This window comes from Cottoperca gobio, chromosome 1 (assembly GCF_900634415.1).
Source record: "Cottoperca gobio chromosome 1, fCotGob3.1, whole genome shotgun sequence".
Classification (NCBI taxonomy): Eukaryota; Metazoa; Chordata; class Actinopteri; order Perciformes; family Bovichtidae; genus Cottoperca; species Cottoperca gobio.
Genome location: NC_041355.1, coordinates 2,080,245 through 2,107,136, shown reverse-complemented (window position 1 = coordinate 2,107,136; position 26,892 = coordinate 2,080,245). Strand labels below are relative to the sequence as shown.

The 26,892-nt window shown below is 44.9% G+C and overlaps 3 protein-coding genes across 3 annotated transcripts; all 3 read right to left on the bottom strand.

Annotated features, from left to right (window-relative positions):
• On the bottom strand, positions 1-18,038 carry LOC115027875 (zinc finger protein OZF-like). Its single transcript, XM_029461449.1, has 4 exons — positions 17,897-18,038; positions 3,449-3,722; positions 2,985-3,308; positions 1-1,799 (listed from the first exon to the last, which is right to left on the bottom strand). The coding sequence occupies exons 2-4, from the start codon at positions 3,618-3,620 to the stop codon at positions 568-570; spliced, it is 1,728 nt and encodes a 575-aa protein (XP_029317309.1). The 5' UTR covers positions 3,621-3,722; positions 17,897-18,038; the 3' UTR covers positions 1-567.
• On the bottom strand, positions 12,895-25,612 carry LOC115006422 (oocyte zinc finger protein XlCOF19-like). Its single transcript, XM_029428671.1, has 2 exons — positions 25,381-25,612; positions 12,895-14,624 (listed from the first exon to the last, which is right to left on the bottom strand). The coding sequence occupies exons 1-2, from the start codon at positions 25,602-25,604 to the stop codon at positions 13,916-13,918; spliced, it is 933 nt and encodes a 310-aa protein (XP_029284531.1). The 5' UTR covers positions 25,605-25,612; the 3' UTR covers positions 12,895-13,915.
• LOC115006396 (zinc finger protein 37 homolog) lies at positions 15,089-17,794 on the bottom strand. Its single transcript, XM_029428618.1, has 4 exons — positions 17,623-17,794; positions 16,667-17,482; positions 15,834-15,895; positions 15,089-15,120 (listed from the first exon to the last, which is right to left on the bottom strand). Exons 1-3 carry the CDS (start codon positions 17,792-17,794, stop codon positions 15,858-15,860), a joined length of 1,026 nt encoding a protein of 341 aa, XP_029284478.1. The 3' UTR covers positions 15,089-15,120; positions 15,834-15,857.
• Positions 25,613-26,892: the final 1,280 nt, after the last annotated feature.

Below are 26,892 nucleotides of genomic sequence, written 5' to 3'. Positions count from 1 at the left end.
TTTAAGGGAAGTAAATTAATTTATTGTAATTACTTGGAATGAAATACAACACATACCATTATCTCCATGTTCATACAAATGCATTTACGAAAAAAATGTAAGTCAGTGGAAGAGGACACGCTCCTTATGTTTTATATGAAGGGCTCATTCTAATCTAATGAACACACAACGATTCTTAGTTTCAGGTGATTATAGACTAAAGAAAACATAGTTATGAATACTATATTCCATTTCTGCCAATAGATCCCCCTGAATCCTAAAGCTGAGTTCTCCTGCTCGCGGAGCCGTGCAGGGACTGCCTGCATGTACCAGTATGCATTACACACGAGCTTCTGAAGCCCAGCATCCCACCAGCCATGTCCATCATGGCTGCATTTACACCTGTACATTCAGGTGATCAAGCACTATCCCATTGCAATCCAATAACCCAAAACAGACGAAGAAACGAAGAAATAACCTCAGTGACCTCATTGCTGAGGTAGTGTGTAGAAATAGTATATGATCCAACACTTATTACAGAGTGTAACCCTGAAGTCAGGAGTGTCAAACTCCTTTTAGTTCCTCCTGTTACTCTTTAATCTCTGGACCCTCTGTGCTGCAGTGATGCAGCTTTTCCCCCATGTGTGTTCTCATGTGGACTTTCAAGCTATCATTACACTGGAATTTCTTTTTGCATGTTTTACAAGAATATGGCTTCTCACCTGTGTGGATTCTTATATGATAGTCCAATGATGATTTACTCGTAAATCCATTCCCACATATTTTACAAGAATATGGCCTCTCACCTGTGTGGGTTCTCATGTGGACTTTCAAGTTACTATTACATCGGAAATATTTTCCACAAGTGTTGCACGCAAACAGCTTCTCCCCTGTGTGGATTCTTATATGATAGTTTAATGATGATTTCTGATTAAATCTTTTCCCACACGCCTTGCAAGAATATGGCTTCTCATCTGTGTGCGTTCTCATGTGGCTTTTCAAATGACAATTACGCTGGAATTCTTTTTTGCATGTTTTACAAGAATATGGCGTCTCACCTGTGTGCGTTCTCATGTGGCTTTTCAAATGACAATTACGCTGGAATTCTTTTTTGCATGTTTTACAAGAATATGGCTTCTCACCTGTGTGGATTCTTGTGTGGATTACCAATTGACTATTATTTGTGAAAGCTCTCCCACATATTATGCAAGAATATGGCTTCTCACCTGTGTGGGTTCTCATGTGGCGTGTCAAGTGACTATTATATTGGAAACATTTTTTGCATGTTTTGCAAGAATATGGATTCTCACCTGTGTGGATTCTTGTGTGGATTACCAATTGAAAATTATTTGTGAAAGCTCTCCCACATGTTTTGCAAGAATATGGCTTCTCACCTGTGTGGGTTTTCATGTGGATTACCAAGTAACGATTATTTCTGAAAGCTTTCCCACATGTTTTGCATGCAAACGGCTTCTCACCTGTGTGGATTCTTATATGAGAGTTCAATGTTGATTTCTGAGTAAATCCTTTCCCACATGTTTCGCAAGAATATGGCTTCTCACCTGTGTGGGTTTTCATGTGCATTACCAAGTAACTCTTTTTTCTGAAAGCTTTCCCACATGTTTTGCATGCAAACGGCTTCTCACCTGTGTGGATTGTCAGATGGGTCTCTAGTTTTGATTTATACTGAAAGTCTTTTCCACATGTGTCACATTTTAAAGGCTGTTTACCTGTGTGAGTATCACAGTGCATCTCTGACAGGTGAGGGTTGTCTACATTGTTACTGTGACTTGTGCTTTCGTGATGTAGACTCTGTTGATTTGGCTCTGCAGTTCTAGTTGAACCTGAGTCTCCATGCTTGCCTCCTTTCTGATCTTGGCTCTCAGCTACATGAGAGTTGTGAGAGAGGAGCTGGTGGTCACTTTCCTCATCAGTAGGAGTCAACATAAAGGTATCAGTCTCCTGCTTCAGTACAAGCTGCTCTCCCTCCTGACTGGTGCAGAGTTCCTCCTGCTCCTCTTTAATCTGTGGAGGCTCTGGGTCCTCTTGGTCCAGACTGGAGTTCCTCTCCTGAATACAGAGCTGCTGGTCAGAGAGGACCTCCTCCTCCTTACAGACATGTTGCTGTGGGAGCTCTGGAGGGACAGAGAACAAAAGGAATAGGATACTACTGTGGTGGCAAAGTAACAAAAAGCAGACAATGGAGCAAATTAATACCAGTTTATATTTTAAACACATGGAATTATTTATAAATCTAATGCCTCTGTTTGTTATCAAACTTATAAAAGTTGTACACACCTCATGTGAACCAACAAGCCACATTATGAAATCTCTTCCACATGTTTTCTATGTAAAAGTCTTCACGTGTGTGTTCTCATGAGAACAGTCATACTATCATATCGGAAATGTTTTCGAAACACTAAAAGGTGCCGTGTCATTTTGTCTTTAATTTTTAAGTCTTAAAATTTGTTTTTCATACTAATTTTGCCTTTTGTGCTTGTTTATTCGGGTTAATTTAATTTATTTTAACATGCATTTGTTTATTGCTGCATACATTTTGTTTTTCTTGTCTGTGCTGTGTTGCACTGTGAAGCACTTTGGGCGCTATGTATGAATGTACTGTATGTATGAAAGGTGCAATATAAATTAAGTTGAATATTGTTTCTCACGTGTGTGGATTCTTGTATAATGAGACGTCAATGCTGATTTCTGAGTGAATCTTTTCCCACACGTGTTGCAGGAATATGGCTTCTCACCTGTGTGGCATCTGATGTGGCATTTCAAGTTACTATGAACTCTAAAAGCTTTCCCACATGTTTTGCATGCAAACGGCTTCTCGCCTGTGTGGATTGTCAGATGTCTCTCTAGTGATGATTCATACTTAAAGTCTTTCCCACATGTGTCACATTTTAAAGGCTGTTTACCTGTGTGAGTATCACAGTGCATCTCTGACAGGTGAGGGTTGTCTACATTGTTACTGTGACTTGTGCTTTCGCGATGTAGACTCTGTTGATTTGGCTCTGCAGTTCTAGTTGAGCCTGAGTCTCCATGCTTGCCTCCTTTCTGATCTTGGCTCTCAGCTACATGAGAGTTGTGAGAGAGGAGCTGGTGGTCACTTTCCTCATCAGTAGGCGTCAACATAAAGGTATCAGTCTCCTGCTTCAGTACAAGCTGCTCTCCCTCCTGACTGGTGCAGAGTTCCTCCTGCTCCTCTTTAATCTGTGGAGGCTCTGGGTCCTCTTGGTCCAGACTGGAGTTCCTCTCCTGAATACAGAGCTGCTGGTCAGAGAGGACCTCCTCCTCCTTACAGACATGTTGCTGTGGGAGCTCTGGAGGGACAGAGAACAAAAGGAATAGGATACTACTGCAGACATGCGAGCAAATTAGTACCAGTAACGTAATCTATTAAAACACATGGGGTTAAATATACATACAATTCCTCCGTTTTGTGTTATTACGTTTTACACACCTATCCTGTGTAACTTTATTTCGGGTTTCCAAACGACATCCAGCAGTCTGCGCTGACGATGGATCTCTGCCTCGTACTCGACGACAGCTTCCTGGAAAACTCCGAATATTTCTTCAGCAACAGCATTTAGTCGCTCGTTGACAAACTCTCTCAAACACTCAACTGAAGACATTGTTGCTTAACTAGAAGTCAAATATTCATCCACGCAACGACTACAACATCGTCTCCCTGCTAGTTTCATACATCCAGAGAGCTGAGCTAACGCTAATAGTGCCTCTTCTTCTTCTTCTTCTTCTTCTTCTTCTTTTTTTCATGTTCTTCTTCGTTGGTTTTACGGCGGGTGTTAACCAGCGTTAACATTATTTATCGCCACCTACTGTGTTGGAAGGTGGACTAGAATAATCTATCGCAGGGGTATTCAACTAAACTTCTACAAGGTCCAGTTAGAGAGAATGTCCTCAAGCAAAGGTCCGGAGCATCATAATGTGTAACCTGCGTTATGAATTAGTGTGATATATTGAAGTAGTCTAGTAGCTGTATCAACGTCTGCACGTCATCAACAGCTGACTGTCAAATCTGATAAAGAAAGTATTATTTTCTGTGCCCTCAGTTCAGACTTGAGTGGGTATGTTTGGTCAAAAACATTGTGCTTTGCCTCATAGTGGCGTTTCACATCGCCACTTTAAATGAGCACCACGGTCTCTGAACATATGAGACACAGGTTTTGTGCTGCCAGTGGGAACATGATGGAATCTGTCCATTCTGGGTTGAATGCTCTGTTGACTTTTCTCTTCTTGGAGAGGCCATGAGTAGTTATTGTTCTCTCCCTGTCTGCTGCTCACTCGTCTCTTCGTCTGTGTTTCTCTCCCTTTCTCCGTCTTCTCTCCCTCGCTAACTCGCATATTCATATAAAAATGCTGCCTGACCTACTGCAAAGTGTATTTGCGTTTGTTAACAAACTGAAACTGTTTAAGACACTTCTTCAAAAAGGGAGAATTAGCGCATTTTCCCTCTGCTAAAAGCAAGCGGACAAGTCGAAATGCAACATTGGTTGAAACCCTGCACGAAAACTTTACGACCCGGTTCCATGATCTACAGCTGAAAAGGTCACAGATTACATTCCTCGTCGACCCTTTTAATGCTGAGATGGACTGTTTGAAAGCCCCGCTAGTCCATACCTGTCAACATTAGAATTTCAAAATAAGGGATTTTCTCCGCCCATATCTTAACAGCTCTCAGCCACCAATGTAAACCTAAACACATAAGGGACGGGCATATACATTCAGGAAATACATGTTTATTTAATGTATGTATTACTTGTACAGACATGTTTATAAGATCTATGTATTTTATTTGATGAGTTATCATCAATTTATTTGATGATTGATGATTTGTGTGTCTTTTGCTTCCCCCGACGAGGACTTCCTTGCGATGGCAGAGTCGGGAAACATGTCCGCTACACTGCGACTGAAATCACCGCAGAAGCTGAAGGCTACATTGTTTTTAGTGCAAAGCATCGACATCTTTTCCTCAGCTTTGGTCACTTGGTCTGCCGACACAGTTCTTGTCACACGTGAAGCCATTGACAGTGTATGTTTGTGTGCATCTTGGCGTGCTTGTGCTTGGACGATTTGTCTTGCTGGCGAACATCACTTATTGATCGTGTGCATGTGACGTCACGCTTATTTCCCAACCCGGAATTCAGCCATGTTGGATGGTATATACAACCAAGACGGCGGCCGTTCACGTGTGAGTTGCTGCAACGCTTCGTAATGTTCTTTGTATTTAAACGTCTAAGATTGAAAGAAAATGGCAACCTTGTGCGCAGTGTATAATTGTGGTAATAACGCTACTCGTGACCCAGAAAAATGATTCTTTAGATTTCCTACAATCATCAAAAACAACGATCCACAAAAGAGGGATGAATTACTGTCTACCGAACGCCGTAAACTGGATTTAAGAAACGCCTATCATCTAGTCAGCATTCGTGAGGGCGATGAATGGAAGACGGCATTCAACACTCCTCTTGGCCACTTTGAGTATCTGGTCATGCGTTTTGGACAGACCAACGCCCCCGCCGTTTTCCAGGCCCGGGTGAATGATGCCCTCCGTGATTTTCTCAACAGAACTGTTTTTGTCTACCTTGATGACAGCCTGATTTTTTGCCGGAATCTTGAAGAGCACACCCACCATGTTAGGCAGGTTCTCCAGAGAACAAACTATTTGCCAAGGCCGAGAAATGCGAGTTCCACGTGAGCTCTGTTCGCTTCCTGCGTTACATCATTGAGAGTGGGCAGGTGAAGACAGACCTGGAGAAGATCCTGGCGGTGAAGGAGTGGCCCAGATCGTCTTCCCGGAAACTGCTCCAGCGGTTCCTTGGCTTTGCCAATTTCTACCGCCGGTTCATCTGGGACTACAGCCGTGTTGCAGCGCCTCTCTCACTTCTCCTATGTCTTTTTTCCTGGTCTCCTCAGGCAGAGGTCGCCTTCTCGACCAACCAATGGATAGACTGAGCGGGCCAATCAAGACCTAGGAGTTGTGCTTTGCTGCGTCACGGCCAACAACCCTGCTACTTGGAGCACTCAACTTCCATGGATTGAATATGCACACAATTCCTTGTCCAGTGCAGCTACTGGATTGTCCCCCTTTGAGTGCTCCCTTGGCTATCAACCACCTCTGTTCCCATCCCAGGAGGATGACATCAAGGTTCCTTCAGTCCAAGCCGGAAGCAGGAATCTGACGCCCCGGTACACTGGTCCATTTGAGATTTCTCACATCATTAACCCATCTGTGTTCAAGCTCAAGCTCCCGGTCCATATGAGAATTCATCCCACCTTCCACGTTTCCCTGCTAAAACCAGTGGCAACTACTCCATTGTGCCCTCCGGCCGTTCCCCCTCCTCCATCCCAGGTCATTGACGACCATCCGGCCTACACTGTCCGGCGGTTGCTGGATGTGCGCAGTCGAGGCCGTGAGTACCAGTATCTCGTGGATTGGGTGGGATACGGTCCAAAGGAGCTCTGCTGGATATCCTGCCGTCTCGTCCTGGATCACTCCCTCATCCGGGATTTTCACTGGGAATATCCCGACGAGCCTGGTAGGTTGCCTGGAGGCAACCGCTGAGAGGGGGGGTCCTGTTACGGCCGGAGCCATACCATAATACATGTATTGTTGTCTTTCCCCTTCTGTGCCCTCTGTTTGTGTGCCTGAAGCATGGGCGTGTCTGTGGCATGGATGTGTCTGCCTCCCTCTACAGCTCCACCTGCACACCTGGTCCTCATTGCCATCAGCCCACTTGCCTCCTATCTAATCAGCCACTCAACATTATATCTCCTCCGCTTTTCCCTCCACTCATCGTCAGATTGTTGTTTGTCAAGTGGTAGTTGCCATCAGACTGCTCTCACACAATCTTTGTAGCTCTGTGTTTTTGGGCCAGTTCTAACCTTTTGTCTCTGTGTACTCAGAACCAGCCTTCTGCCTGCCTGCCTGCTACCCTGCCTGCCTGCTTATCCCCTTCATTCTCCAGCACCTCTCACCTCCCTGCCTTACTACTATTAAATCCTCATAACTCTCATTTGAAGTCCATTCGTCTGTGTTCTGCGCCTGGGTCCGCTCTGTACTATCGTAACACACTGTGCCTTATTATACACTGGGTATTATACACACCATAAATGTTGTGTAAGGAGGGAATTTGTGATATAATTAACTCCTGAATGTATAAATATGCATTTGTTTTACTACAATTTGAAATGGTTAACTACTATATGTATTTGTGTACTACTGAAAAGAAGTATTATGTACTGAATGTATTCACTGTTCAGGTCAAGAAATATTAGTGTAATACATGCTAGAGGTACTCCCCTCCACAAGGGGAAGGAAGACATCTGCGCCAGGAGGCGTGGACACGCTTGCACGCTAACGGGGTCAACCGGACATGATCTCAGCCAACCAATAGGAGAGAAACTTGAGACGACACAGTTCAAGTGAAACCAAGAGACAATACCTGCTTCAATGCGATCCGTGTATCGGTGACGCTGAATTGTCCTCAGCTGGATATATCTTCTATGCGGTCATATCACATTAATAAATGCTTTGATATAAATAAGAAGTTTACGGGATTGATTTGAGGTAGAAACCAAATTAAGAACATGTCAATGTCCAGTTAAAGGCAGGGGTCACCAGTAAAGCAGAGGGCACTGGTGAGCCGAACAATCTCTTCTAGTAGCCCCTCTCGCTCTCTCACTCTCACTCAGCTTATTTTACTTAGTTAGACCCCAATCCATGAAACTCTCTCCGGAAGTGGGATGACAGAGTTCCACTCGGAGCCCTACAGCAGCAGCAGAGCCAAGCGCTGGTGGACATTGTGACGTGCCAGCGGGAGGATCGTGTAGTGGGCACAGCAGCGGCGTGTGGGTGGCCGAGGGAGGAGTGGGGGGTGCAGCTGCTTCCCCTGTCTCCGGAGTCGCATAGACCTCAGACAGCACCTGCATTTTCTAATACAGGTAGATTACTGTGACCTGGTCATTTTAAAAGTACCTCACAAGCCAAAAACGTGTGGGCACCCCTAGTCTAGGGGCTGCAATAGAAAAGTCACGGTCAATATAGAAGGGGCCCTGACCCGTTGCGGCATTATACACAAACAGCAGAAGTCTAGGTGTGGATGACTTTCTCAAGATCATTGGATGAGAAAAATGGCTTGAATTTGGCAATAGTGCCAAGCTGAAAAAAACTGCTGCATTGACCGGATTGTCAAACTTACAGGCGGACTCAAATATCACACCAAGTTTTTTGACGTTGGGTTTGACAAGGGTGGACAGGTTGCCAAGATTGTTGTTAATCACTTTGATAGATTCAAGGGGGGCAAAAAGGACAACTTGAGACTCACAAGATTGGACCGGTCTTTTGGTTTGAGGGGGAGATAAGGCTGTGTCATCAGCATAACAGTGAAAGGTCATATTGTATTTTTCCATGATTTGGCTGAGGGGAAGCATGTACGTGGAGAAAAAAATAGGACCAAGAATAGAACCTTGTGGGACACAGAAGAAAAGTTGTCCATGCTTCTATTTTTGAGGTAGGCCGCAAACCAGCTCAAGGCAGTGCCATCAACACCAACCCTGTAGTGGAGACTGTCTATTAAAATGTCATAATCCACTGTATCAAACTCTGTGCTCAGATCAACTAGAATCAGTATGGCACAATCACCAGAGTTGATAGAGAAGAGCAGGTCATTGCACAATTTCACCAAGGCAGACTCGGTGCTATGCCATAAAAGCTGAAAGCATCTTTCCAAGATATTGTTTTGGTGTAGATAGGGCAAACAATGATTGAGAATAACCTTTTTGTTTTTGTATAGATAATAATAATAATAATAAAAATACATTTTATTTAGAGGCGCCTTTCAGGACACCCAAGGTCGCCTTACAGTGCATTTAAAAGAAACACAATAAGATAGGGCAGGCCCATAGCATAATACTACCAGCACCATGCTTGACGGTAGGCTTGGTCTTATGGTTAAAGGCCTCACCTTCTCTCCTCCAACCATATTTCTGGTCATTGTGGCCAAAAAGCTAAATTTTTGTTGGATCTGACCACAGAACTTTCCTCCAGAAGGCCTTTTCTTTGTCCATGTGATCAGCAGCAAACTTCAGTCGAGCCTTAAGGTGCCGCTTCTGGAGCAAGGGCTTCCTTCTTGCACGGCAGCCTCTCAGCCCATGCCGATGTAAAACACGCTTGACTGTGGACACTGACACCTGTGTTCAAGCAGCTTCTACTTTATAGCAGACCTGCTTTCTGGTGGTTCTTGGTTGAATCTTGACCATCCTGACCAATGTTCTCTCAGCAGCAGATGATAGCTTGCGTTTTCTTCCTGGTCGTGGCAGTGACACTAATGTGCCATGCACTTTATACTTACAAACAATTGTTTGTACAGTTGATCTTGGGACCTGTAGCGGCTCCAAGTGACTTTCCTGACTTTTTCAAGTCAACGATCCACTTTTTCACATCCATACTGAGCTCCTTTGACTTTCCCATTGTAGCGTTTGTGGCTGAGTCTAATGATTTTATCTAATGAGCACTATTTAAATGTATTGACAGCTGTAGTCAATCATAATCACTCACAAGAAGTTAAGAGGCCATACTACAAAGCTCATTTGATTGACACAACTTTCTACGTTACCACAATTAATAATTCATGTTGCTGTATGTACATTTTGACCCAGCAGGTTTGGTCACATTTTCAGAAGACCCATAATAAATTCATAAAATAATCAAACTTCAAAAATCTGGTATGTATGTGTGTGCTTGATAGGAAAATACAGGAAATGCTAATTGTTAAACATAGCAGGGGACAGGAGTTGAACTGCTCAATCGAAGAATAGTCCTCAGTCGATTGAATTAGCACGTCTGATAGCTGAGTCTATTGAATTAGCACGTCTGATATCCATCCATCCATCCATCGTCTACCGCTTATCCGGGATCGGGTCGCGGGGGCAGCAGCTCCAGTAAGGAACCCCAATCTTCCCTTCTCCGGGCCACATCCTCCAGCTCCGACTGGGGGATCCTGAGGCGTTCCCAGGCCAGTGAGGAGATATAATCTCTCCACCGAGTCCTGGGTCTTCCCCGGGGTCTCCTCCCAGCTGGACGTGCCTGGAACACCTCCCTAGGGAGGCGCCCAGGTGGCATCCTTACTAGATGCCCGAACCACCTCAACTGGCTCCTTTCAACGTAAAGGAGCAGCGGCTCTACTCCGAGTCTCTCACGGATGGCTGAGCTTCTCACCCTATCTCTAAGGGAGACGCCAGCCACCCGTCTGAGAAAACCCATTTCGGCCGCTTGTACCCGTGATCTCGTTCTTTCGGTCATGACCCAGCCTTCATGACCATAGGTGAGGGTAGGAACGAAGATCGACCGGTAGATTGAGAGCTTTGCCTTCTGGCTCAGCTCTCTTTTCATCACAACGGTGCCAACCCCTAGGCACTGTCCCAGACTTCCACGCAATGTTGACGAGGCGTGTCAACCAAGACAGCCCCTCAACACCTAAAGCCTTAAGCATTTCTGGACGGATCTCATCAACCCCTGCAGCTTTGACACTGTGGAGTTGTTTTACTACCTCAGTGACTTCCATGAGGGAAATTGACGATGATCCCCCATCAGCTTCCAGCTCGGCCTCAACCATAGAGGGCGTGTTAGTCGGATTCAGGAGTTCCTCAAAGTGTTCCTTCCAGCAGCCGATAACCTTCTCAGTTGAAGTCAGCAGGGTCCCACCCTTGCTGTACACAGCTTGGATGGTTCCTCGCTTCCCCCTCCTGAGGTGCCGGATGGTTTTCCAGAAGCACCTTGGTGCCGACCGAAAGTCCTTCTCCATAGCTTCTCCGAACTTCTCCCACACCCGCTGCTTTGCCTCTGACACGGCAGAAGCTGCCGCCCTTCTAGTCCTTCGATACCCTGCATCTGTTTCCGGAGTCCTCCCGGATAACATAACCCGGAAGGACTCCTTCTTCAGTCGGACGGCTTCCCTGACCACCGGGGTCCACCACGGTGTTCGAGGGTTACCGCCCCTTGAGGCACCTAAGACCTTGAGACCACAGCTCATCACCGCAGCTTCAGCAATAGAGGTTTTGAACATCGCCACTCAGGTTCAATGCCCCCAACCTCCACAGGGATGGCTGAAAAGCTCCGCCGGAGGTGTGAGTTAAAGATCCCCAGGACAGGGGCTTCCTCCAGACGTTCCCAGTTCACCCGCACTACCCGTTTGGGTTTACCAGGTCTGTCCAGAGTCTTCCCCCACCCCTTGATCCAACTCACCACCAGATGGTGATCAGTCGACAGCTCCGCCCCTCTCTTCACCCGAGTGTCCAAAACATGCGGCCTCAGATCAGATACAATTACGAAATCGATCATTGACCTTTGGCCTAGGGTGCTCTGGTACCACGTGCACTTATGAGCATCCTTATGTTCGAACATGGTGTTTGTTATGGCCATTCCATGGCTAGCACAGAAGTCCAACAACAAACGACCGTTCGGGTTTAGATCAGGGAGGCCCTTCCTCCCAATCACGCCTCTCCAGGTGTCTCCATCGTTTCCCACGTGTGCGTTGAAGTCTCCCAGCAAGACTACGGAGTCCCCTACTGGAGCACCCTGCAGGACTCCATTCAGGGTCTCCAAGAAGGCCGAATACTCAGAACTGCAGGTTTGGGGCATAGGCACAAACAACAGTCAGAGTTTCCCCCCCCCATAACCCGAAGGCGTAGGGAGGCGACCCTCTCGTCCACCGGGATAAACTCCAACGTAGCGGCGCTCAGCCGGGGACTAGTGAGTATCCCCACCCCGGCCCGACGCCTCACACCTTGGGCAACTCCGGAGAAGAATAGAGTCCAACCCCTATCCAGGAGTACGGTTCCAGAGCCAAGACTGTGCGTGGAGGTAAGCCCCACCAGATCCAACTGGTAGCGATCCACCTCCCGCACAAGTTCCGGCTCCTTCCCCCACAGAGAGGTGACGTTCCACGTCCCCAGAGCCAGCCTCTGCTGCCCGGGTCTGGTCCGTCGAGGTCCCTGACCATCACTGCCACCCAAGTGACAGCGCACCCGACCCCAGCGATTTTTCCCATGAGTGGTGGGCCCACAGGATGGATGGACGGGAGGCACCACGTAGCTTCTTCGGGCTGTGCCCGACCGGGCTCCGTGGAAAACCCGGCCACCAGGCGCTCGCTGTCGGGCCCTCCCTCTGGGCCTGGCTCCAGACGGGGGCCCCGGGCTTCCTCCGGGCAGGGTCTCTCCTTTCCTTTCCCTTTCTTTCATGAAGTCGTCTGATAGCTAAGTCTATTGAATTAGCACGTCTGATAGCTGAGTCTATTGAATTAGCGCATCTGATACCTGATCCTTTGATATATGCATATAAATACTAGGGCTAGGACAGTTACTTCTCTGAGCAAACACGACAGTCTTACAAGCTGTGTGTGAGTTTGATCATCCTTTGTATGTATAAACTCAGCTCCTTCTTGCAAGAATATTGATTAAACCCTTTTATTTGATTTGGATCCTGACTTTGTGGCTTTATTAAGAATATTTTTCCAACAGTGCTTCAATCAGTCTATCACAGAAAAATAAGAGTTTTAGAAATTATTGAAAACTGAATACTGCCATGACATACATGTTCTTTACAAGTGTATTTAAACTTTTGACCACAACTGTAAATATGCAGCCAGTACTTACATGGCCCGTGTAGTTGTAAAGTCTTTGATGTATTTCTATGTATAAAATAACTGAAATACAAGAGAACTGAACTAGAAATTAGGCGAGAGATATAAAGGAGATCTTTAAGGGAAGCAAATTAATTTATTGTAATTACTTGGCATTAAATACAACATATACCATTATCTCCATGTTTATACAAATGCATTTAAAAAATTTAAACTGAAAAAACAAATAAGAAAATATGAATGAATGTTAACATTTGATCAGATTATTACTTTTTAAATCACAACATGTTTACAGCATTTAGAAATAAATTACTTGATAGCATCTCTTTAAGACAATGTATACACACACATTCATTATTTACAAAATAAATAAATAAAATGTGATGCACCATTCTACCATGGTAACTAACATGTGTGATATGAATACGTTCTCCTTAAGCTTGTATATCTTCTGGCCTTTCCAGCAATATGTTCTGTCAGTCAGTCTTCAATGCAGCAGAATAACAAATTATATTAACAGTGTTGCTACAATCATCCATGCTCAGTGTCGTTGTTTAAAAAGTTGCATACAATGCAGTAACATTCATCTTGGTAAACAGTTTGTTCATCATTGTCAGTTACAATATTAACTGCAGGTGCAACTAACTGAATACTCCTCCACTGACCTCCTTTTCCAAGTGTTGAGAGAACCTACAGTGGCTTCTGGTAACATAAAAACAGGAAAGACCCTTTCTAGAGCCAGAGTTTTGTTCGTCTGTTCTGGGATACTAAAGAGACAACATGGTGGTCTCAGTGGAAGAGGATACGCTCCTCATGTAGATATGAAGGGCTCATTCTAATCTAATGAACATACGATTCTTAGTTTCATGTGATTATAGACCAAAGAAAACAGCTATGAATACTATATTCCACTTCTGCCAATAGATCCCCCTGAATCCTAAAGCTGAGTTCTCCTGCTCGCGGAGCCGTGCAGGGACTGCCTGCATGTACCAGTATGCATTACGCACAAGCTTCTGAAGCCCAGCATCCCACCAGCCATGTCCTCCATCACAGCTGTATTTACACCTGTACGTTCAGGTGATCAAGCACTATCCCATTGCAATCCAATAACCCAAAACAGACGGACAATCTTCCTCTAACGAAGAAATAACCTCAGTGAGCTCATTGCTGAGGTAGTGTGTAGAAATAGTGTGTGATCCAACACTTATTACAGAGTGTAACCCTGAAGTCAAGAGTGTCAAACTCCTTTTAGTTCCTCCTGTTACTCTTTAATCTCTGGACCCTCTGTGCTGCAGTGATGCACCTTTTCCCCCCATGTGTGTTCTCATGTGGGCTTTCAAGGTATCATTACGCTGGAATTTTTTTTTGCATGTATTACAAGAATATGGCTTCTCATCTGTGTGGGTTCTCATGTGAGTTACCAAGTTACTATTATTTGAGAAAGCTTTCCCACATGTTTTGCATGCAAACGGCTTCTCACCTGTGTGGATTCTTATATGACAGTCCAATGATGAATTCCTCATAAATCCATTCCCACATATTTTGCAAGAATATGGCTTCTCATCAGTGTGGGTTCTCATGTGGTATGTCACTTGACTATTATTTTCGAAAACTTTCCCACATGTTTTGCATGCAAACAGCTTATCATCTGTGTGGATTTTTGTATGAGAGTTCAATGTTGATTTATAAGTAAATACTTTCCCACATATTTTGCATGCAAACGGCTTCTCACCTGTGTGGATTATTGTATGAGAGTTCAATGTTGATTTATAAGTAAATACTTTCCCACATATTTTGCATGCAAACGGCTTCTCACCTGTGTGGATTCTTTTGTGATAATTCATATCTGATTTCCGAATGAATGTTTTCCCACATGTTTTGCAAGAATATGGCTTCTCACCTGCGTGGATTCTCATGTGCATTACCAAGTAACTATTATTTCTGAAAGCTTTCCCACATGTTTTGCATGCAAACGGCCTCTCATCTGTGTGGATTGTCAGATGTCTCTCTAGTGATGATTTATGCTTAAAGTATCTTCCACATGTGTCACATTTGAAAGGCTGTTTACCTGTGTGAGTATCACAGTGCATCTCTGACAGGTTAGGGTTGTCTACATTGTTACTGTGACTTGTGCTTTCGTGATGTAGATTCTGTTGATTTGGCTCTGCAGTTCTAGTTGAGCCTGAGTCTCCATGCTTGCCTCCTTTCTGATCTTGGCTCTCAGCTACATGAGAGTTGTGAGAGAGGAGCTGGTGGTCACTTTCCTCATCAGTAGGAGTCAACATAAAGGTATCAGTCTCCTGCTTCAGTACAAGCTGCTCTCCCTCCTGACTGGTGCAGAGTTCCTCCTGCTCCTCTTTAATCTGTGGAGGCTCTGGGTCCTCTTGGTCCAGACTGGAGTTCCTCTCCTGAATACAGAGCTGCTGGTCAGAGAGAACCTCCTCCTCCTTACAGACATGTTGCTGTGGGAGCTCTGGAGGGACAGAGAACAAAAGGAATAGGATACTACTGTGGTGGCAAAGTAAAAGAATGCAGACAATGGAGCAAATTAATACCAGTTTATATTTTAACCACATGGAATTAGATATAAATCTGATTCCTTTGTTTATTATCAAACTTATAAAAGTTGTACACACCTCATGTGAACCAACAAGCCACATTATGAAATCTCTTCCACATGTTTACCATGTAAAAGGCTTCACATGTGTGCGTTCTCATGTGGACAGTCAAGTGACTATTGTCAAGTAGGTTGAGAATCAGCATGCCTTTTCATCGCTCAACCTTTCCGTACTGAACAGAAGGATAAAGTATGTAACCAAAGCCAAAATACAGAGACTCAAGTGTATAAAATGTGATGCGCTTTTGTGTGAATTAATTAAGTTGAATTGATGTGTGCTAAGACTTACATGCCGTTTGCTAAAGTAAACAACAGATAATATGTTGAGTGGAATGTTTTGAAAATAACTCACTAGGAGCACACATAATATGTGGTCTTGAACGCGCAAATAGTAAGCGCCCTTACACAATGTGTGCATAGTGGGTGCCTAAAGCAGATATATGAGAAATAGATATTAGAAGACTCTAGAGTACAGAAGCGCCCTTAAAAACCCCTTTAAAAGCGCCCTTTAAAAGCACATATAATGGGTGCATGGTAATAGATTTTAGAACATTCTGAAAGTAACTCACTAGGGTATAATGCAGTATGCAGCCTTAAAAAGGCATGAGCAGAGGCGGGGACACCAAGGGGCCTATATAAGAAGCCATGAGACACAAGTTCGGGGTTATTTCCTCTGCGTCTTCACCCGAGATGAGAGAAGTGAGGACTTCATCACCGAGAGGACTCTGAAAAAGTGATCCAAGTTGCTGAACAAAGGACAGGATAGGAGTAACCATTTCCCCAACAACTTAGATTTACAAATTGAATCTTCAGAGTTTTTCTATACTCACTCTGCAAATGGACGACTGACATGGACTGACTTCAAGGCCAGCGATCCAATATCTCTCCCTCTCTCCCCAACGATAAGTAGATCAAATAGCCACAGCAGTTAAGTTAATTGATTTTGATATTAATTCTACATGTGATTTTAATCAATTTAAGCTGTATGCCTTGCCCCTGATTTAATACTTAAAATAAAATGAATCTTTTGATTTAAACCTAGAATTGTGGACATTGAGAATTTGTATTTTTATAAGGAAGAAATATCGGAAATGTTTTCTAAATGTTTTGCAACATTAAGGTGCCGTGTCATTTTTTCTTACATTTTTTAGTCTTAAAATTTGTTTTTCATACTCATTTGATCTTTTGTGCTTGTTTATTGGGGTGAATTTAATTTATTTTAACATGTATTTGTTCATTGTTGTCATTTTCAGAATACAAAATTAAATTTATTGTTGCATACATTTAGTTTTTCTTGTCTGTGCTGTGTTGCTTTGTGAAGCACTTTGGGCACTATGTATGAATGTACTGTATGTATGAAAGGTGCAATATAAATGAAGTTGAGTTGAATATTGTTTCTCACCTGTGTGGATTCTTGTATGATGAGACGTCAATGCTGATTTCTGAGTGAATCTTTTCCCACAAGCGTTGCAGGAATATGGCTTCTCTCCTGTGTGGGTTCTCATGTGGCGTGTCAAGTTACTATGAAATCCAAATTTTTTCCCACATGTTCTGCAAGAATATGGCTTCTCACCTGAGTGGGTTCTGATGTGGCGTGTCAAGTTGCTACAAAGTTTAAAAGCTTTCCCACATGTTCTGCAAGAATATGGCTTCACACCTGTGTGGCGTGTCAAGTTGCTACAAAGTTTAAAAGCTTTCCCACATGTTCTGCAAGAATATGTCTTCTCACATGTGTGGATTGTCAGATGTCTCTTCAGTTTTGATTTATTCTGAAAGTCTTTTCCACATGTGTCACATTTGAAAGGCTGTTTACCTGTGTGAGTATCACAGTGCATCTCTGACAGGTGAGGGTTTTCTACATTGTTACTGTGACTTGTGCTTTCGTGATTTAGATTCTGTTCATTTGGCTCTGCAGTTCTAGTTGAGCCTGAGTCTCCATGCTTGCCTCCTTTCTGATCTTGGCGCTCAGCTACGTGAGAGTTGTGAGAGAGGAGCTGGTGGTCACTTTCCTCATCAGTAGGAGTCAACATAAAGGTATCAGTCTCCTGCTTCAGTACAAGCTGCTCTCCCTCCTGACTGGTGCAGAGTTCCTCCTGCTCCTCTTTAATCTGTGGAGGCTCTGGGTCCTCTTGGTCCAGACTGGAGTTCCTCTCCTGAATACAGAGCTGCTGGTCAGAGAGGACCTCCTCCTCCTTACAGACATGTTGCTGTGGGAGCTCTGGAGGGACAGAGAACAAAAGGAATAGGATACTACTGCAGACATGCGAGCAAATTAGTACCAGTAACGTAACCTATTAAAACACATGGGGTTAAATATACATACAATTCCTCCGTTTTGTGTTATTACGTTTTACACACCTATCCTGTGTAACTTTATTTCCGGTTTCCAAACGACATCCAGCAGTCTGCGCTGACGATGGATCTCTGCCTCGTACTCGACGACAGCTTCTTGAAAAACTCCGAATATTTCTTCAGCAGCAGCATTTAGTCGCTCGTTGACAAACTCTCTAAAAACCTCAACTGAAGACATTGTTGCTTAACTAGAAGTCAAATATTCATCCACACAACAACTACAACATCGTCTCCCTGCTAGTTTCATACATCCAGAGAGCTGAGCTAACGCAAATAGTGCCTGTACTGTTTACTTCCGCTGCATGGCTTCTTCTTCTTCGTTGGTTTTACGGCGGGTGTCAACCAGTGTTAAAATGAATTACCGCCACCTACTGTGTTGGAGGGTGGACTAGAATCATCTATCCACTTAAAAAGAAAGAAAGAAGAAGAATACACTTCACTGTAAATTACTCAGTTTCTTTCAAATATTGGACTAGTCTCCCTAACCCAATATCCAATACATGTTTAAGACTCAGTTATTTCCCTCCAAGCCAAGCATAGGGAGATTTTGTATTCGATCCTGAATGCGACAGGAAGCCATTGGAGGGAGTGGAGAATGGGTGTGATGTGATTATATTTTTGCACCCTCATCAGGATCCTAGCGGCGCTGTTCTGGATATATTGGAGCTTTTGAAGGCTCCCGCTTGGAATCCCGATGTTACAGTAGTCCAACCTTGAGGAGACAAAGGCGTGGACGAGTACTGTGGGGCGGAGTTTTGCATCTGAGGTAGTAGAAGGAGGTCTTGCACAGATGTTTGATGTGGGTGTCATTTGTCAAGTAGTGCATCATTAACTGTTTGCGTCTAATAGGTAACGGCATTTCACCCATCTCAACCTGTAGAGCAGACACTGGAGTAGAAAGCACCACAACAAAGTCTCAAACCTTGAGCTTGTACCACCTCCAACTTTTTTAATGACGTTTTTGCAGCTGAACCATAAGAAACACACCCATAATCTAACACTGATGATAAATGTTTTTTATAACCTATCTGCTACATTACATTATAGGTCATTTAGCAGACGCTCTTATCCAGAGCGAATTACAGTGAACTAACTACAGGGACAGTTAAGTACCTTGCTCAGGGTGGCAGGGCTGGTTTTGAACTCACAATTTTGTTTGGAATTCTGTTTGGAAGCCGTACCACTAGACCACTAGGCCATCACCACCAAGCTAGCACCTGCTAGTTCCCCAATCTGATCTTGTTAGACATCTCATTACATTCAATATCTTTTTACACTTGTTGGTGTTTATCTTATGAATATGTTCACTCCATGTTAGCTCTGCATCCAACCACATATCTACAAATCTGAAAACTTTCACTTGTTCTATCCGTTGTCCATACATTTTTATCTGTGCATCAACCCCTCTTTTTCTGGTGAACAATACAGTTTTATTTTTTTCTATTGAAAACTTGAATCCCCACGAATATGACCACTTTTCAACCACATTAACTGCCTCTTGTATTTTTCCCATAATATGATTGCTGTTCTTTCCTCTTTTCCACATGGTCCCATCATCAGCAAACAGTGACCGTCCAATATCGCCCTGAACTTGAGAGCAAACATCATCTATCATAATCCATCCATCCAGCCATCGTCTACCGCTTATCCGGGGTCGGGTCACGGGGGCAGCAGCTCCAGTAAGGAACCCCAATCTTCCCTTCTCCGGGCCACATCCGCCAGCTCCAACTGGGGGATCCCGAGGCGTTCCCAGGCCAGTTAGGAGATATAATCTCTCCACCGAGTCCTGGGTCTTCCCCGGGGTCTCTTCCCATCTGGACGTGCCTGGAATACCTCACTAGGGAGGCGGCCAGGTGGCATCCTTACTAGATGCCCGAACCACCTCAACTGGCTCCTTTCAACACAAAGGAGCAGCGGCTCTACTCCGAGTCACTCACGGATGGCTGAGCTTCTCACCCTATCTCTAAGTGAGACGCCAGCCACCCGTCTGAGAAAACCCATTTCGGCCGCTTGTACCTGTGATCTCGTTCTTTCTGTCATGACCCAGCCTTCATGACCATAGGTGAGGGTAGGAACGAAGATCGACTGGTATATTGAGAGCTTTGCTTTCTGGCTCAGCTCTCTTTTCGTCACAACGGTGCGGTAAAGTGACTGTAATACCGCCCCCGCTGCTCCGATTCTCCGGCCAATCTCTCGCTCCATCGTCCCCTCACTCGCGAACAAGACCCCGAGGTACTTGAACTCCTTCACTTGGGGTAATGGCTCATTCCCTACCCGGAGTAGGCAATCCGCCGGTTTCCTGCTGAGAGCCATGGCCTCAGATTTTGAGGTACTGATCCTCATCCCAACCGCTTCACACTCGGCTGCGAACCGATCCAGTGACTGTTGAAGGTCACAGACCGATGATGCCTTAAGGACCACATCATCTGCAAAGAGCAGCGATGAGATCCTCAGGTCACCGAACTGCAACCCCTCTCCTCCACGACTACACCTCGATATCCTATCCATGAAAATCACGAACAGGATTGGTGATAAAGCGCAGCCCTGGCGGAGGCCAACATTCACTGGAAACGAGTCCGACTTACTGCCGAGTATTCGGACACAACTCTCGCTTTGGGCGTACAGGGATTGGATGGCCCTCAAAAGTGACCCCCTCACTCCATACTCCCGCAGCACCTCCCACAGTATCACCCGGGGGACCCGGTCATACACCTTCTCCAGATCCACAAAACACATGTAGACCAGATGGGCATACTCCCAGGCCCCCTCCAGGATCCTTGCGAGAGTGAAGAGTTGGTCCGTTGTTCCACGACCAGGACGGAATCCGCATTGTTCCTCTTCAATCAGAGGTTCGACTACCGGCCGAACCCTCCTTTCCAGTACCTTGGAGTAGACTTTACCAGGGAGGCTGAGAAGTGTGATAACCCTGTAGTTGGCACACACTCTCTGGTCCCCCTTTTTGAATAGGGGAACCACCACCCCGGTCTGCCAACCCCTAGGCACTGTCCCAGACTTCCACGCAATGTTGATGAGGCGTGTCAACCAAGACAGCCTCTCAACACCCAAAGCCTTCAGCATTTCTGTACGGATCTCATCAACCCCTGCGGCTTTGCCACTGTGGAGTTGTTTGACTAACCCAGTGACTTCCATCAGGGAAATTTACGACGATCCCCCATCAGCTTCCAGCTCTGTCTCTACCATAGTCGGATTCAGGAGTTCCTCAAAGTGCTCCTTCCACCGGCCGATAAACTTCTCAGTCAAAGTCAGCAGGGTCCCACCCTTGCTGTACACAGCTTGGATGGTCCTCGCTTCCCCCTCCTGAGGTGCCGGATGGTTTTCCAGAAGCACCTTGGTGCCGACCGAAAGTCCTTCTCCATAGCTTCTCCAAACTTTTCCCACACCCGCTGCTTTGCCTCTGACACGCCCTTCTAGTCCTTCGGTACCCTGCAACTGTTTCCGGAGTCCTCCCGGATAACATAACCCGGAAGGACTCCTTCTTCAGTCGGACGGCTTCCCTGACCACCGGGGTCCACCACGGTGTTCGAGGGTTACCGCCCCTTGAGGCACCTAAGAACTTGAGACCACAGCTCATCACCGCAGCTTCAGCAATAGAGGTTTTGAACATCGCCCACTCAGGTTCAATGCCCCCAACCTCCACAGGGATGTCTGAAAAGCTCCGCCGGAGGTGTGAGTTGAAGATCCCCAGGACAGGGGCTTCCTCCAGACGTTTCCAGTTCACCCGCACTACCCGTTTGGGTTTACCAGGTCTGTCCAGAGTCTTCCCCCACCCCTTGATCCAACTCACCACCAGATGGTGATCAGTCGACAGCTCCGCCCCTCTCTTCACCCGTCCAAAACATGCGGCCTCAGATCAGATGATACGATTACAAAATCGATCATTGACCTTTGGCCTAGGGTGCTCTGGTACCACGTGCACTTATGAGCATCCTTATGTTCGAACATGGATTTTGTTATGGCCATTCCATGACTAGCACAGAAGTCTAACAACTCACGTGTGCATTGAAGTTTCCCAGCAAGAATACGGAGCCCCCCGCAGGGCTCCATTCAGGGTCTCCAAGAAGGCCGAATACTCCGAACTGCGGTTTGGGGCATAGGCACAAACAACAGTCAGAGTTTTCCCCCCCCCATAACCCGAAGGCGTAGGGAGGCGACCCTCTGGTCCACTGGGGTGAACTCCAACGTAGCGGCGCTCAGCCAGGGGCTAGTAAGTATCCCCACCCCGGCCCGACGCCTCACACCTTGGGCAACTCCGGAGAAGAATAGACTACAACCCCTATCCAGGAGTATGGTTCCAGAGCCAAGACTGTGCATAGAGGTAAGCCCCACCAGATCCAACTGGTAGCAATCCACCTCCCGCACTAGTTCCGGCTCCTTCCACCACAGAGAGGTGACGTTCCATGTCCCCAGAGCCGGCTTCTGCTGCCCGGGTCTGGTCCGTCGAGGTCCCTGACCATCACTGCCACCCGTGTGACAGCGCACCTGACCCCAGCGGTTTTTCCCATGAGTGGTGGGCCCACAGGATGGATGGATGGGAGGCACCACGTAGCTTCTTCGGGCTGTGCCCGACCGGGCTCCGTGGCAAACCCGGCCACCAGGTGCTCGCTGTCGGACCCTCCCTCTGGGCCTGGCTCCAGACGAGGGCACCGGGCTTCCTCCGGGCAGGGTCTCTCCTTTCCTTTCCCTTTTTTTCATGAAGTCCTTTTTGAACCATTCTTAGTCTGGCACCTCGCCTGAGACCAATTTGCCTTGAGACCCTACCAGGAGCACTAGGCTCCAGACAACACAGCTCTCAAAATCATAGGGACACACAAACCTCTCCACCACGATAAGGTGATGGTTCCCAGAGAGGAAGCTGGTATAGCTGAATTACAATTTTAGCTAATTTCTCTGTACATAAATATGCAGCCAGTACTTACATGGCCCGTGTAGTTGCAACTTCTTTGATTGTGTATTTCTATGTATAAAATAACTGAAATACAAGAGAACTGAAATAGAAATTAGGCTTGAGATATAAATGAGATCTTTAAGGGAAGTAAATTCATTTATTGTAATTACTTGGAATGAAATACAACACAAACCATTATCTCCATGTTCATACAAATGCATTTACAAAACAAATTTAAATCAGTGGAAGAGGACACACTCCACATGCAGATATGAAGGGCTCATTCTAATCTAATGAACATACGATTCTTAGTTTCAGGTGATTGTAGACTAAAGAAAACATAGTTATGAATACTATATTCCATTTCTGCCAATAGATTCCCCCTGAATCCTAAAGCTGAGTTCTCCTGCTCGCGGAGCCGTGCAGGGACTGCCTGCATGTACCAGTATGCATTACGCGCGAGCTTCTGAAGTCCAGCATCCCACCAGCCATATCCTCCATTACAGGTGCATTTACACCTGTACGTTCAGGTGATCAAAAGCACTATCCCATTGCAATCCAATAACCCAAAACAGACGTACAGCCTTCCTCTAACGAAGAAATAACCTCAATGACCTCATTGCTGAGTTAGTGTGGAGAAATAGTATATGATCCAACACTTATTACAGAGTGTAACCCTGAAGTCAGGAGTGTCAAACTCCTTTTAGTTTTTCCCCCATGTGTGTTCTCATGTGGACTTTCAAGGTTTCATTACGCTGGAATTTCTTTTTGCATGTTTTACAAGAATATGGCTTCTCACCTGTGTGGATTCTTATATGATAGTCCAATGATGATTTACTCGTAAATCCATTCCCACATATTTTGCAAGAATATGGCCTCTCACCTGTGTGGGTTCTCATGTGGACTTTCAAGTTACTATTACATCGGAAATATTTTCCGCAAGTGTTGCACGCAAACAGCTTCTCCCCTGTGTGGATTCTTATATGATAGTTTAATGATGATTTCTGATTAAATCTTTTCCCACACGCCTTGCAAGAATATGGCTTCTCATCTGTGTGCGTTCTCATGTGGCTTTTCAAATGACAATTACGCTGGAATTCTTTTTTGCATGTTTTACAAGAATATGGCTTCTCACCTGTGTGCGTTCTCATGTGGCTTTTCAAATGACAATTACGCTGGAATTCTTTTTTGCATGTTTTACAAGAATATGGCTTCTCACCTGTGTGGATTCTTGTGTGGATTACCAATTGACTATTATTTGTGAAAGCTCTCCCACATATTTTGCAAGAATATGGCTTCTCACCTGTGTGGGTTTTCATGTGGATTACCAAGTAACGATTATTTCTGAAAGCTCTCCCACATGTTTTGCATGCAAACGGCTTCTCACCTGTGTGGATTCTTATATGACAGATCAATGTTGATTTCGTAATAAATCCTTTCCCACATGTTTCGCAAGAATATGGCTTCTCACCTGTGTGGATTTTCATGTGCATTACCAAGTAACTATTTTTTCTGAAAACTTTCCCACAGGTTTTGCAAGCAAACGGCTTCTCCCCTGTGTGGATTGTCAGATGGGTCTCTAGTTTTGATTTATACTGAAAGTCTTTTCCACATGTGTCACATTTTAAAGGCTGTTTACCTGTGTGAGTACCACAGTGCATCTCTGACAGGTTAGGGTTGTCTACATTGTTACTGTGACTTGTGCTTTCGTGATGTAGACTCTGTTGATTTGGCTCTGCAGTTCTAGTTGAGCCTGAGTCTCCATGCTTGCCTCCTTTCTGATCTTGGCTCTCAGCTACATGAGAGTTGTGAAAGAGGAGCTGGTGGTCACTTTCCTCATCAGTAGGAGTCAACATAAAGGTATCAGTCTCCTGCTTCAGTACAAGCTGCTCTCCCTCCTGACTGGTGCAGAGTTCCTCCTGCTCCTCTTTAATCTGTGGAGGCTCTGGGTCCTCTTGGTCCAGACTGGAGTTCCTCTCCTGAATACAGAGCTGCTGGTCAGAGAGGACCTCCTCCTCCTTACAGACATGTTGCTGTGGGAGCTCTGGAGGGACAGAGAACAAAAGGAATAAGATACTACTGTGGTGGCAAAGTAACAAAATGCAGACAATGGAGCAAATTAATACCAGTTTATATTTAAACACATGGAATTATTTATAAATCTAATTCCTCTGTTTGTTATCAAACTTATAAAAGCTGTACACACCTCATGTGAACCAACAAGCCACATTATGAAATCTCTTCCACATGTTTTCCATGTAAAAGGCTTCACATGTGTGCGTTCTCATGAGGACAGTCAAGTGACTCATATCGGAAATGTTTTCTAAATGTTTCTCAACATTAAGATGCCGTGTCATTCTTTCTTTAGTTTTTAAGTCTTAAAATTTGTTTTTCATACTAATTTTGTCTTTTGTGCTTTTTATTCGGGTGAATTTAATTTATTTTAACATGCATTTGTTTATTGTTGTCATTTTCAGACTGAAAAAATATATTTATTGTTGCATACATTTAATTTTTCTTGTCTGTGCTGTGTTGCTCTGTGAAGCACTTTGGGCGCTATGTATGAATGTACTGTATGTATGAAAGGTGCAATATAAATGAAGTTGAGTTCAATATGGCTTCTCACGTGTGTGGATTCTTGTATGATGAGACGTCAATGCTGATTTGTGAGTGAATCTTTTCCCATACGTGTTGCAGGAATATGGCTACTCAACTGTGTGGCATCTGATGTGGCATTTCAAGTTACTACGAATACTAAAAGCTCTCCCTCATGTTTTGCACGCAAACAGCTTCTCAGATGTCTCTCTAGTGATGATTCATACTTAAAGTCTTTTCCACATGTGTCAAATTTGAAAGGCTGTTTACCTGTGTGAGTATCACAGTGCATCTCTGACAGGTGAGGGTTGTCTACATTGTTACTGTGACTTGTGCTTTCGTGATGTAGACTCTGTTCATTTGGCTCTGCAGTTCTAGTTGAGCCTGAGTCTCCATGCTTGCCTCCTTTCTGATCTTGGCTCTCAGCTACATGAGAGTTGTGAGAGAGGAGCTGGTGGTCACTTTCCTCAACAGTAGGAGTCAACATAAAGGTATCAGTCTCCTGCTTCAGTACAAGCTGCTCTCCCTCCTGACTGGTGCAGAGTTCCTCCTGCTCCTCTTTAATCTGTGGAGGCTCTGGGTCCTCTTGGTCCAGACTGGAGTTCCTCTCCTGAATACAGAGCTGCTGGTCAGAGAGGACCTCCTCCTCCTTACAGACATGTTGCTGTGGGAGCTCTGGAGGGACAGAGAACAAAAGGAATAGGATACTACTGCAGACATGCGAGCAAATTAGTACCAGTAACGTAACCTATTAAAACACATGGGGTTAAATATACATACAATTCCTCCGTTTTGTGTTATTACGTTTTACACACCTATCCTGTGTAACTTTATTTCCGGTTTCCAAACGACATCCAGCAGTCTGCGCTGACGATGGATCTCTGCCTCGTACTCGACGACAGCTTCTTGGAAAACTCCGAATATTTCTTCAGCAGCAGCATTTAGTCGCTCGTTGACAAACTCTCTAAAAACCTCAACTGAAGACATTGTTGCTTAACTAGAAGTAAAATATTCATCCACGCAACGACTACAACATCGTTTCCCTGCTAGTTTCATACATCCAGAGAGCTGAGCTAACGCTAATAGTGCCTGTACTGTTTACTTCCACTGCACGGCTTTTTCTTCTTCGTTGGTTTTACGGCGGGTGGCAACCAGCGTTAAAATGAATTACCGCCACCTACTGTGTTGGAGGGTGGACTACAATCATCTATCCACTTAATATGAAAGAAAGAAGAAGAATACACTTCACTGTAAATTAAATTCTATTGATAAGCTCAGTTTATTTCAAATATTGGACTAGTCTCCCTAACCCAATGTCCAATACATGTTTAAGACTCAGTTATTTCCCTCCAAGCTTCCTGATTTCTCTCTTTACTCTTTCTCACTCTCAACGGTATTTTTGGCAGTGAGAAATGACATGCTCCACTGATTCCTATACTTGACAGTGCTCACATAATCCTGAGGGAGATTTCTTTATGAAGTGCAGTGTTTTATTAAGTCTGGTATGTCCTACTCTCAGCCTTGTTAAGCTGTTCTCCTCTTTAGTGCTCCTTCTAGCTGTCCTCACTGTGAACACTTCTCGCTGTAATGCGTAAAGTTGTCGTCCTGTGTTTCCTGTATCGCAACTGTGTTGCCACTCCTTAATTATGCTTCTTTTGATTATTCCTTTGGCTTCAGTTTTACTGAGTGTAATGTCCATGATTTATTTATGTTTCAGAGCATGTTTGGCTAACGTGTCCACAATTTCCTTAAGGGAGAAGTATCTTTGTAGTTGG

Bases quoted from the DNA above. Each gene is read 5' to 3' on its own strand.
- LOC115027875 (XM_029461449.1), bottom strand. From the start codon at position 3,620: ATGTCTTCAGTTGAGTGTTTGAGAGAGTTTGTCAACGAGCGACTAAAT. The intron at 3,309-3,448 runs GTGTGTAAAACG...CTGTCCCTCCAG, and splicing joins AATAAAGTTACACAGGATAG to AGCTCCCACAGCAACATGTC. The intron at 1,800-2,984 runs GTCTACATCGCG...CTGCAGAGCCAA, and splicing joins TGCAGAGCCAAATCAACAGA to ATCAACAGAGTCTACATCAC.
- LOC115006396 (XM_029428618.1), bottom strand. From the start codon at position 17,794: ATGTCTTCAGTTGAGGTTTTTAGAGAGTTTGTCAACGAGCGACTAAAT. The intron at 17,483-17,622 runs GTGTGTAAAACG...CTGTCCCTCCAG, and splicing joins AATAAAGTTACACAGGATAG to AGCTCCCACAGCAACATGTC. The intron at 15,896-16,666 runs GTGAGAAACAAT...CTTCTTATATAG, and splicing joins TCATACAAGAATCCACACAG to GCCCCTTGGTGTCCCCGCCT.
- LOC115006422 (XM_029428671.1), bottom strand. From the start codon at position 25,604: ATGTTGACTCCTACTGTTGAGGAAAGTGACCACCAGCTCCTCTCTCAC. The intron at 14,625-25,380 runs GCCTTTCAAATT...CACAGATGAGAG, and splicing joins GATACTCACACAGGTAAACA to GCCGTTTGCATGCAAAACAT.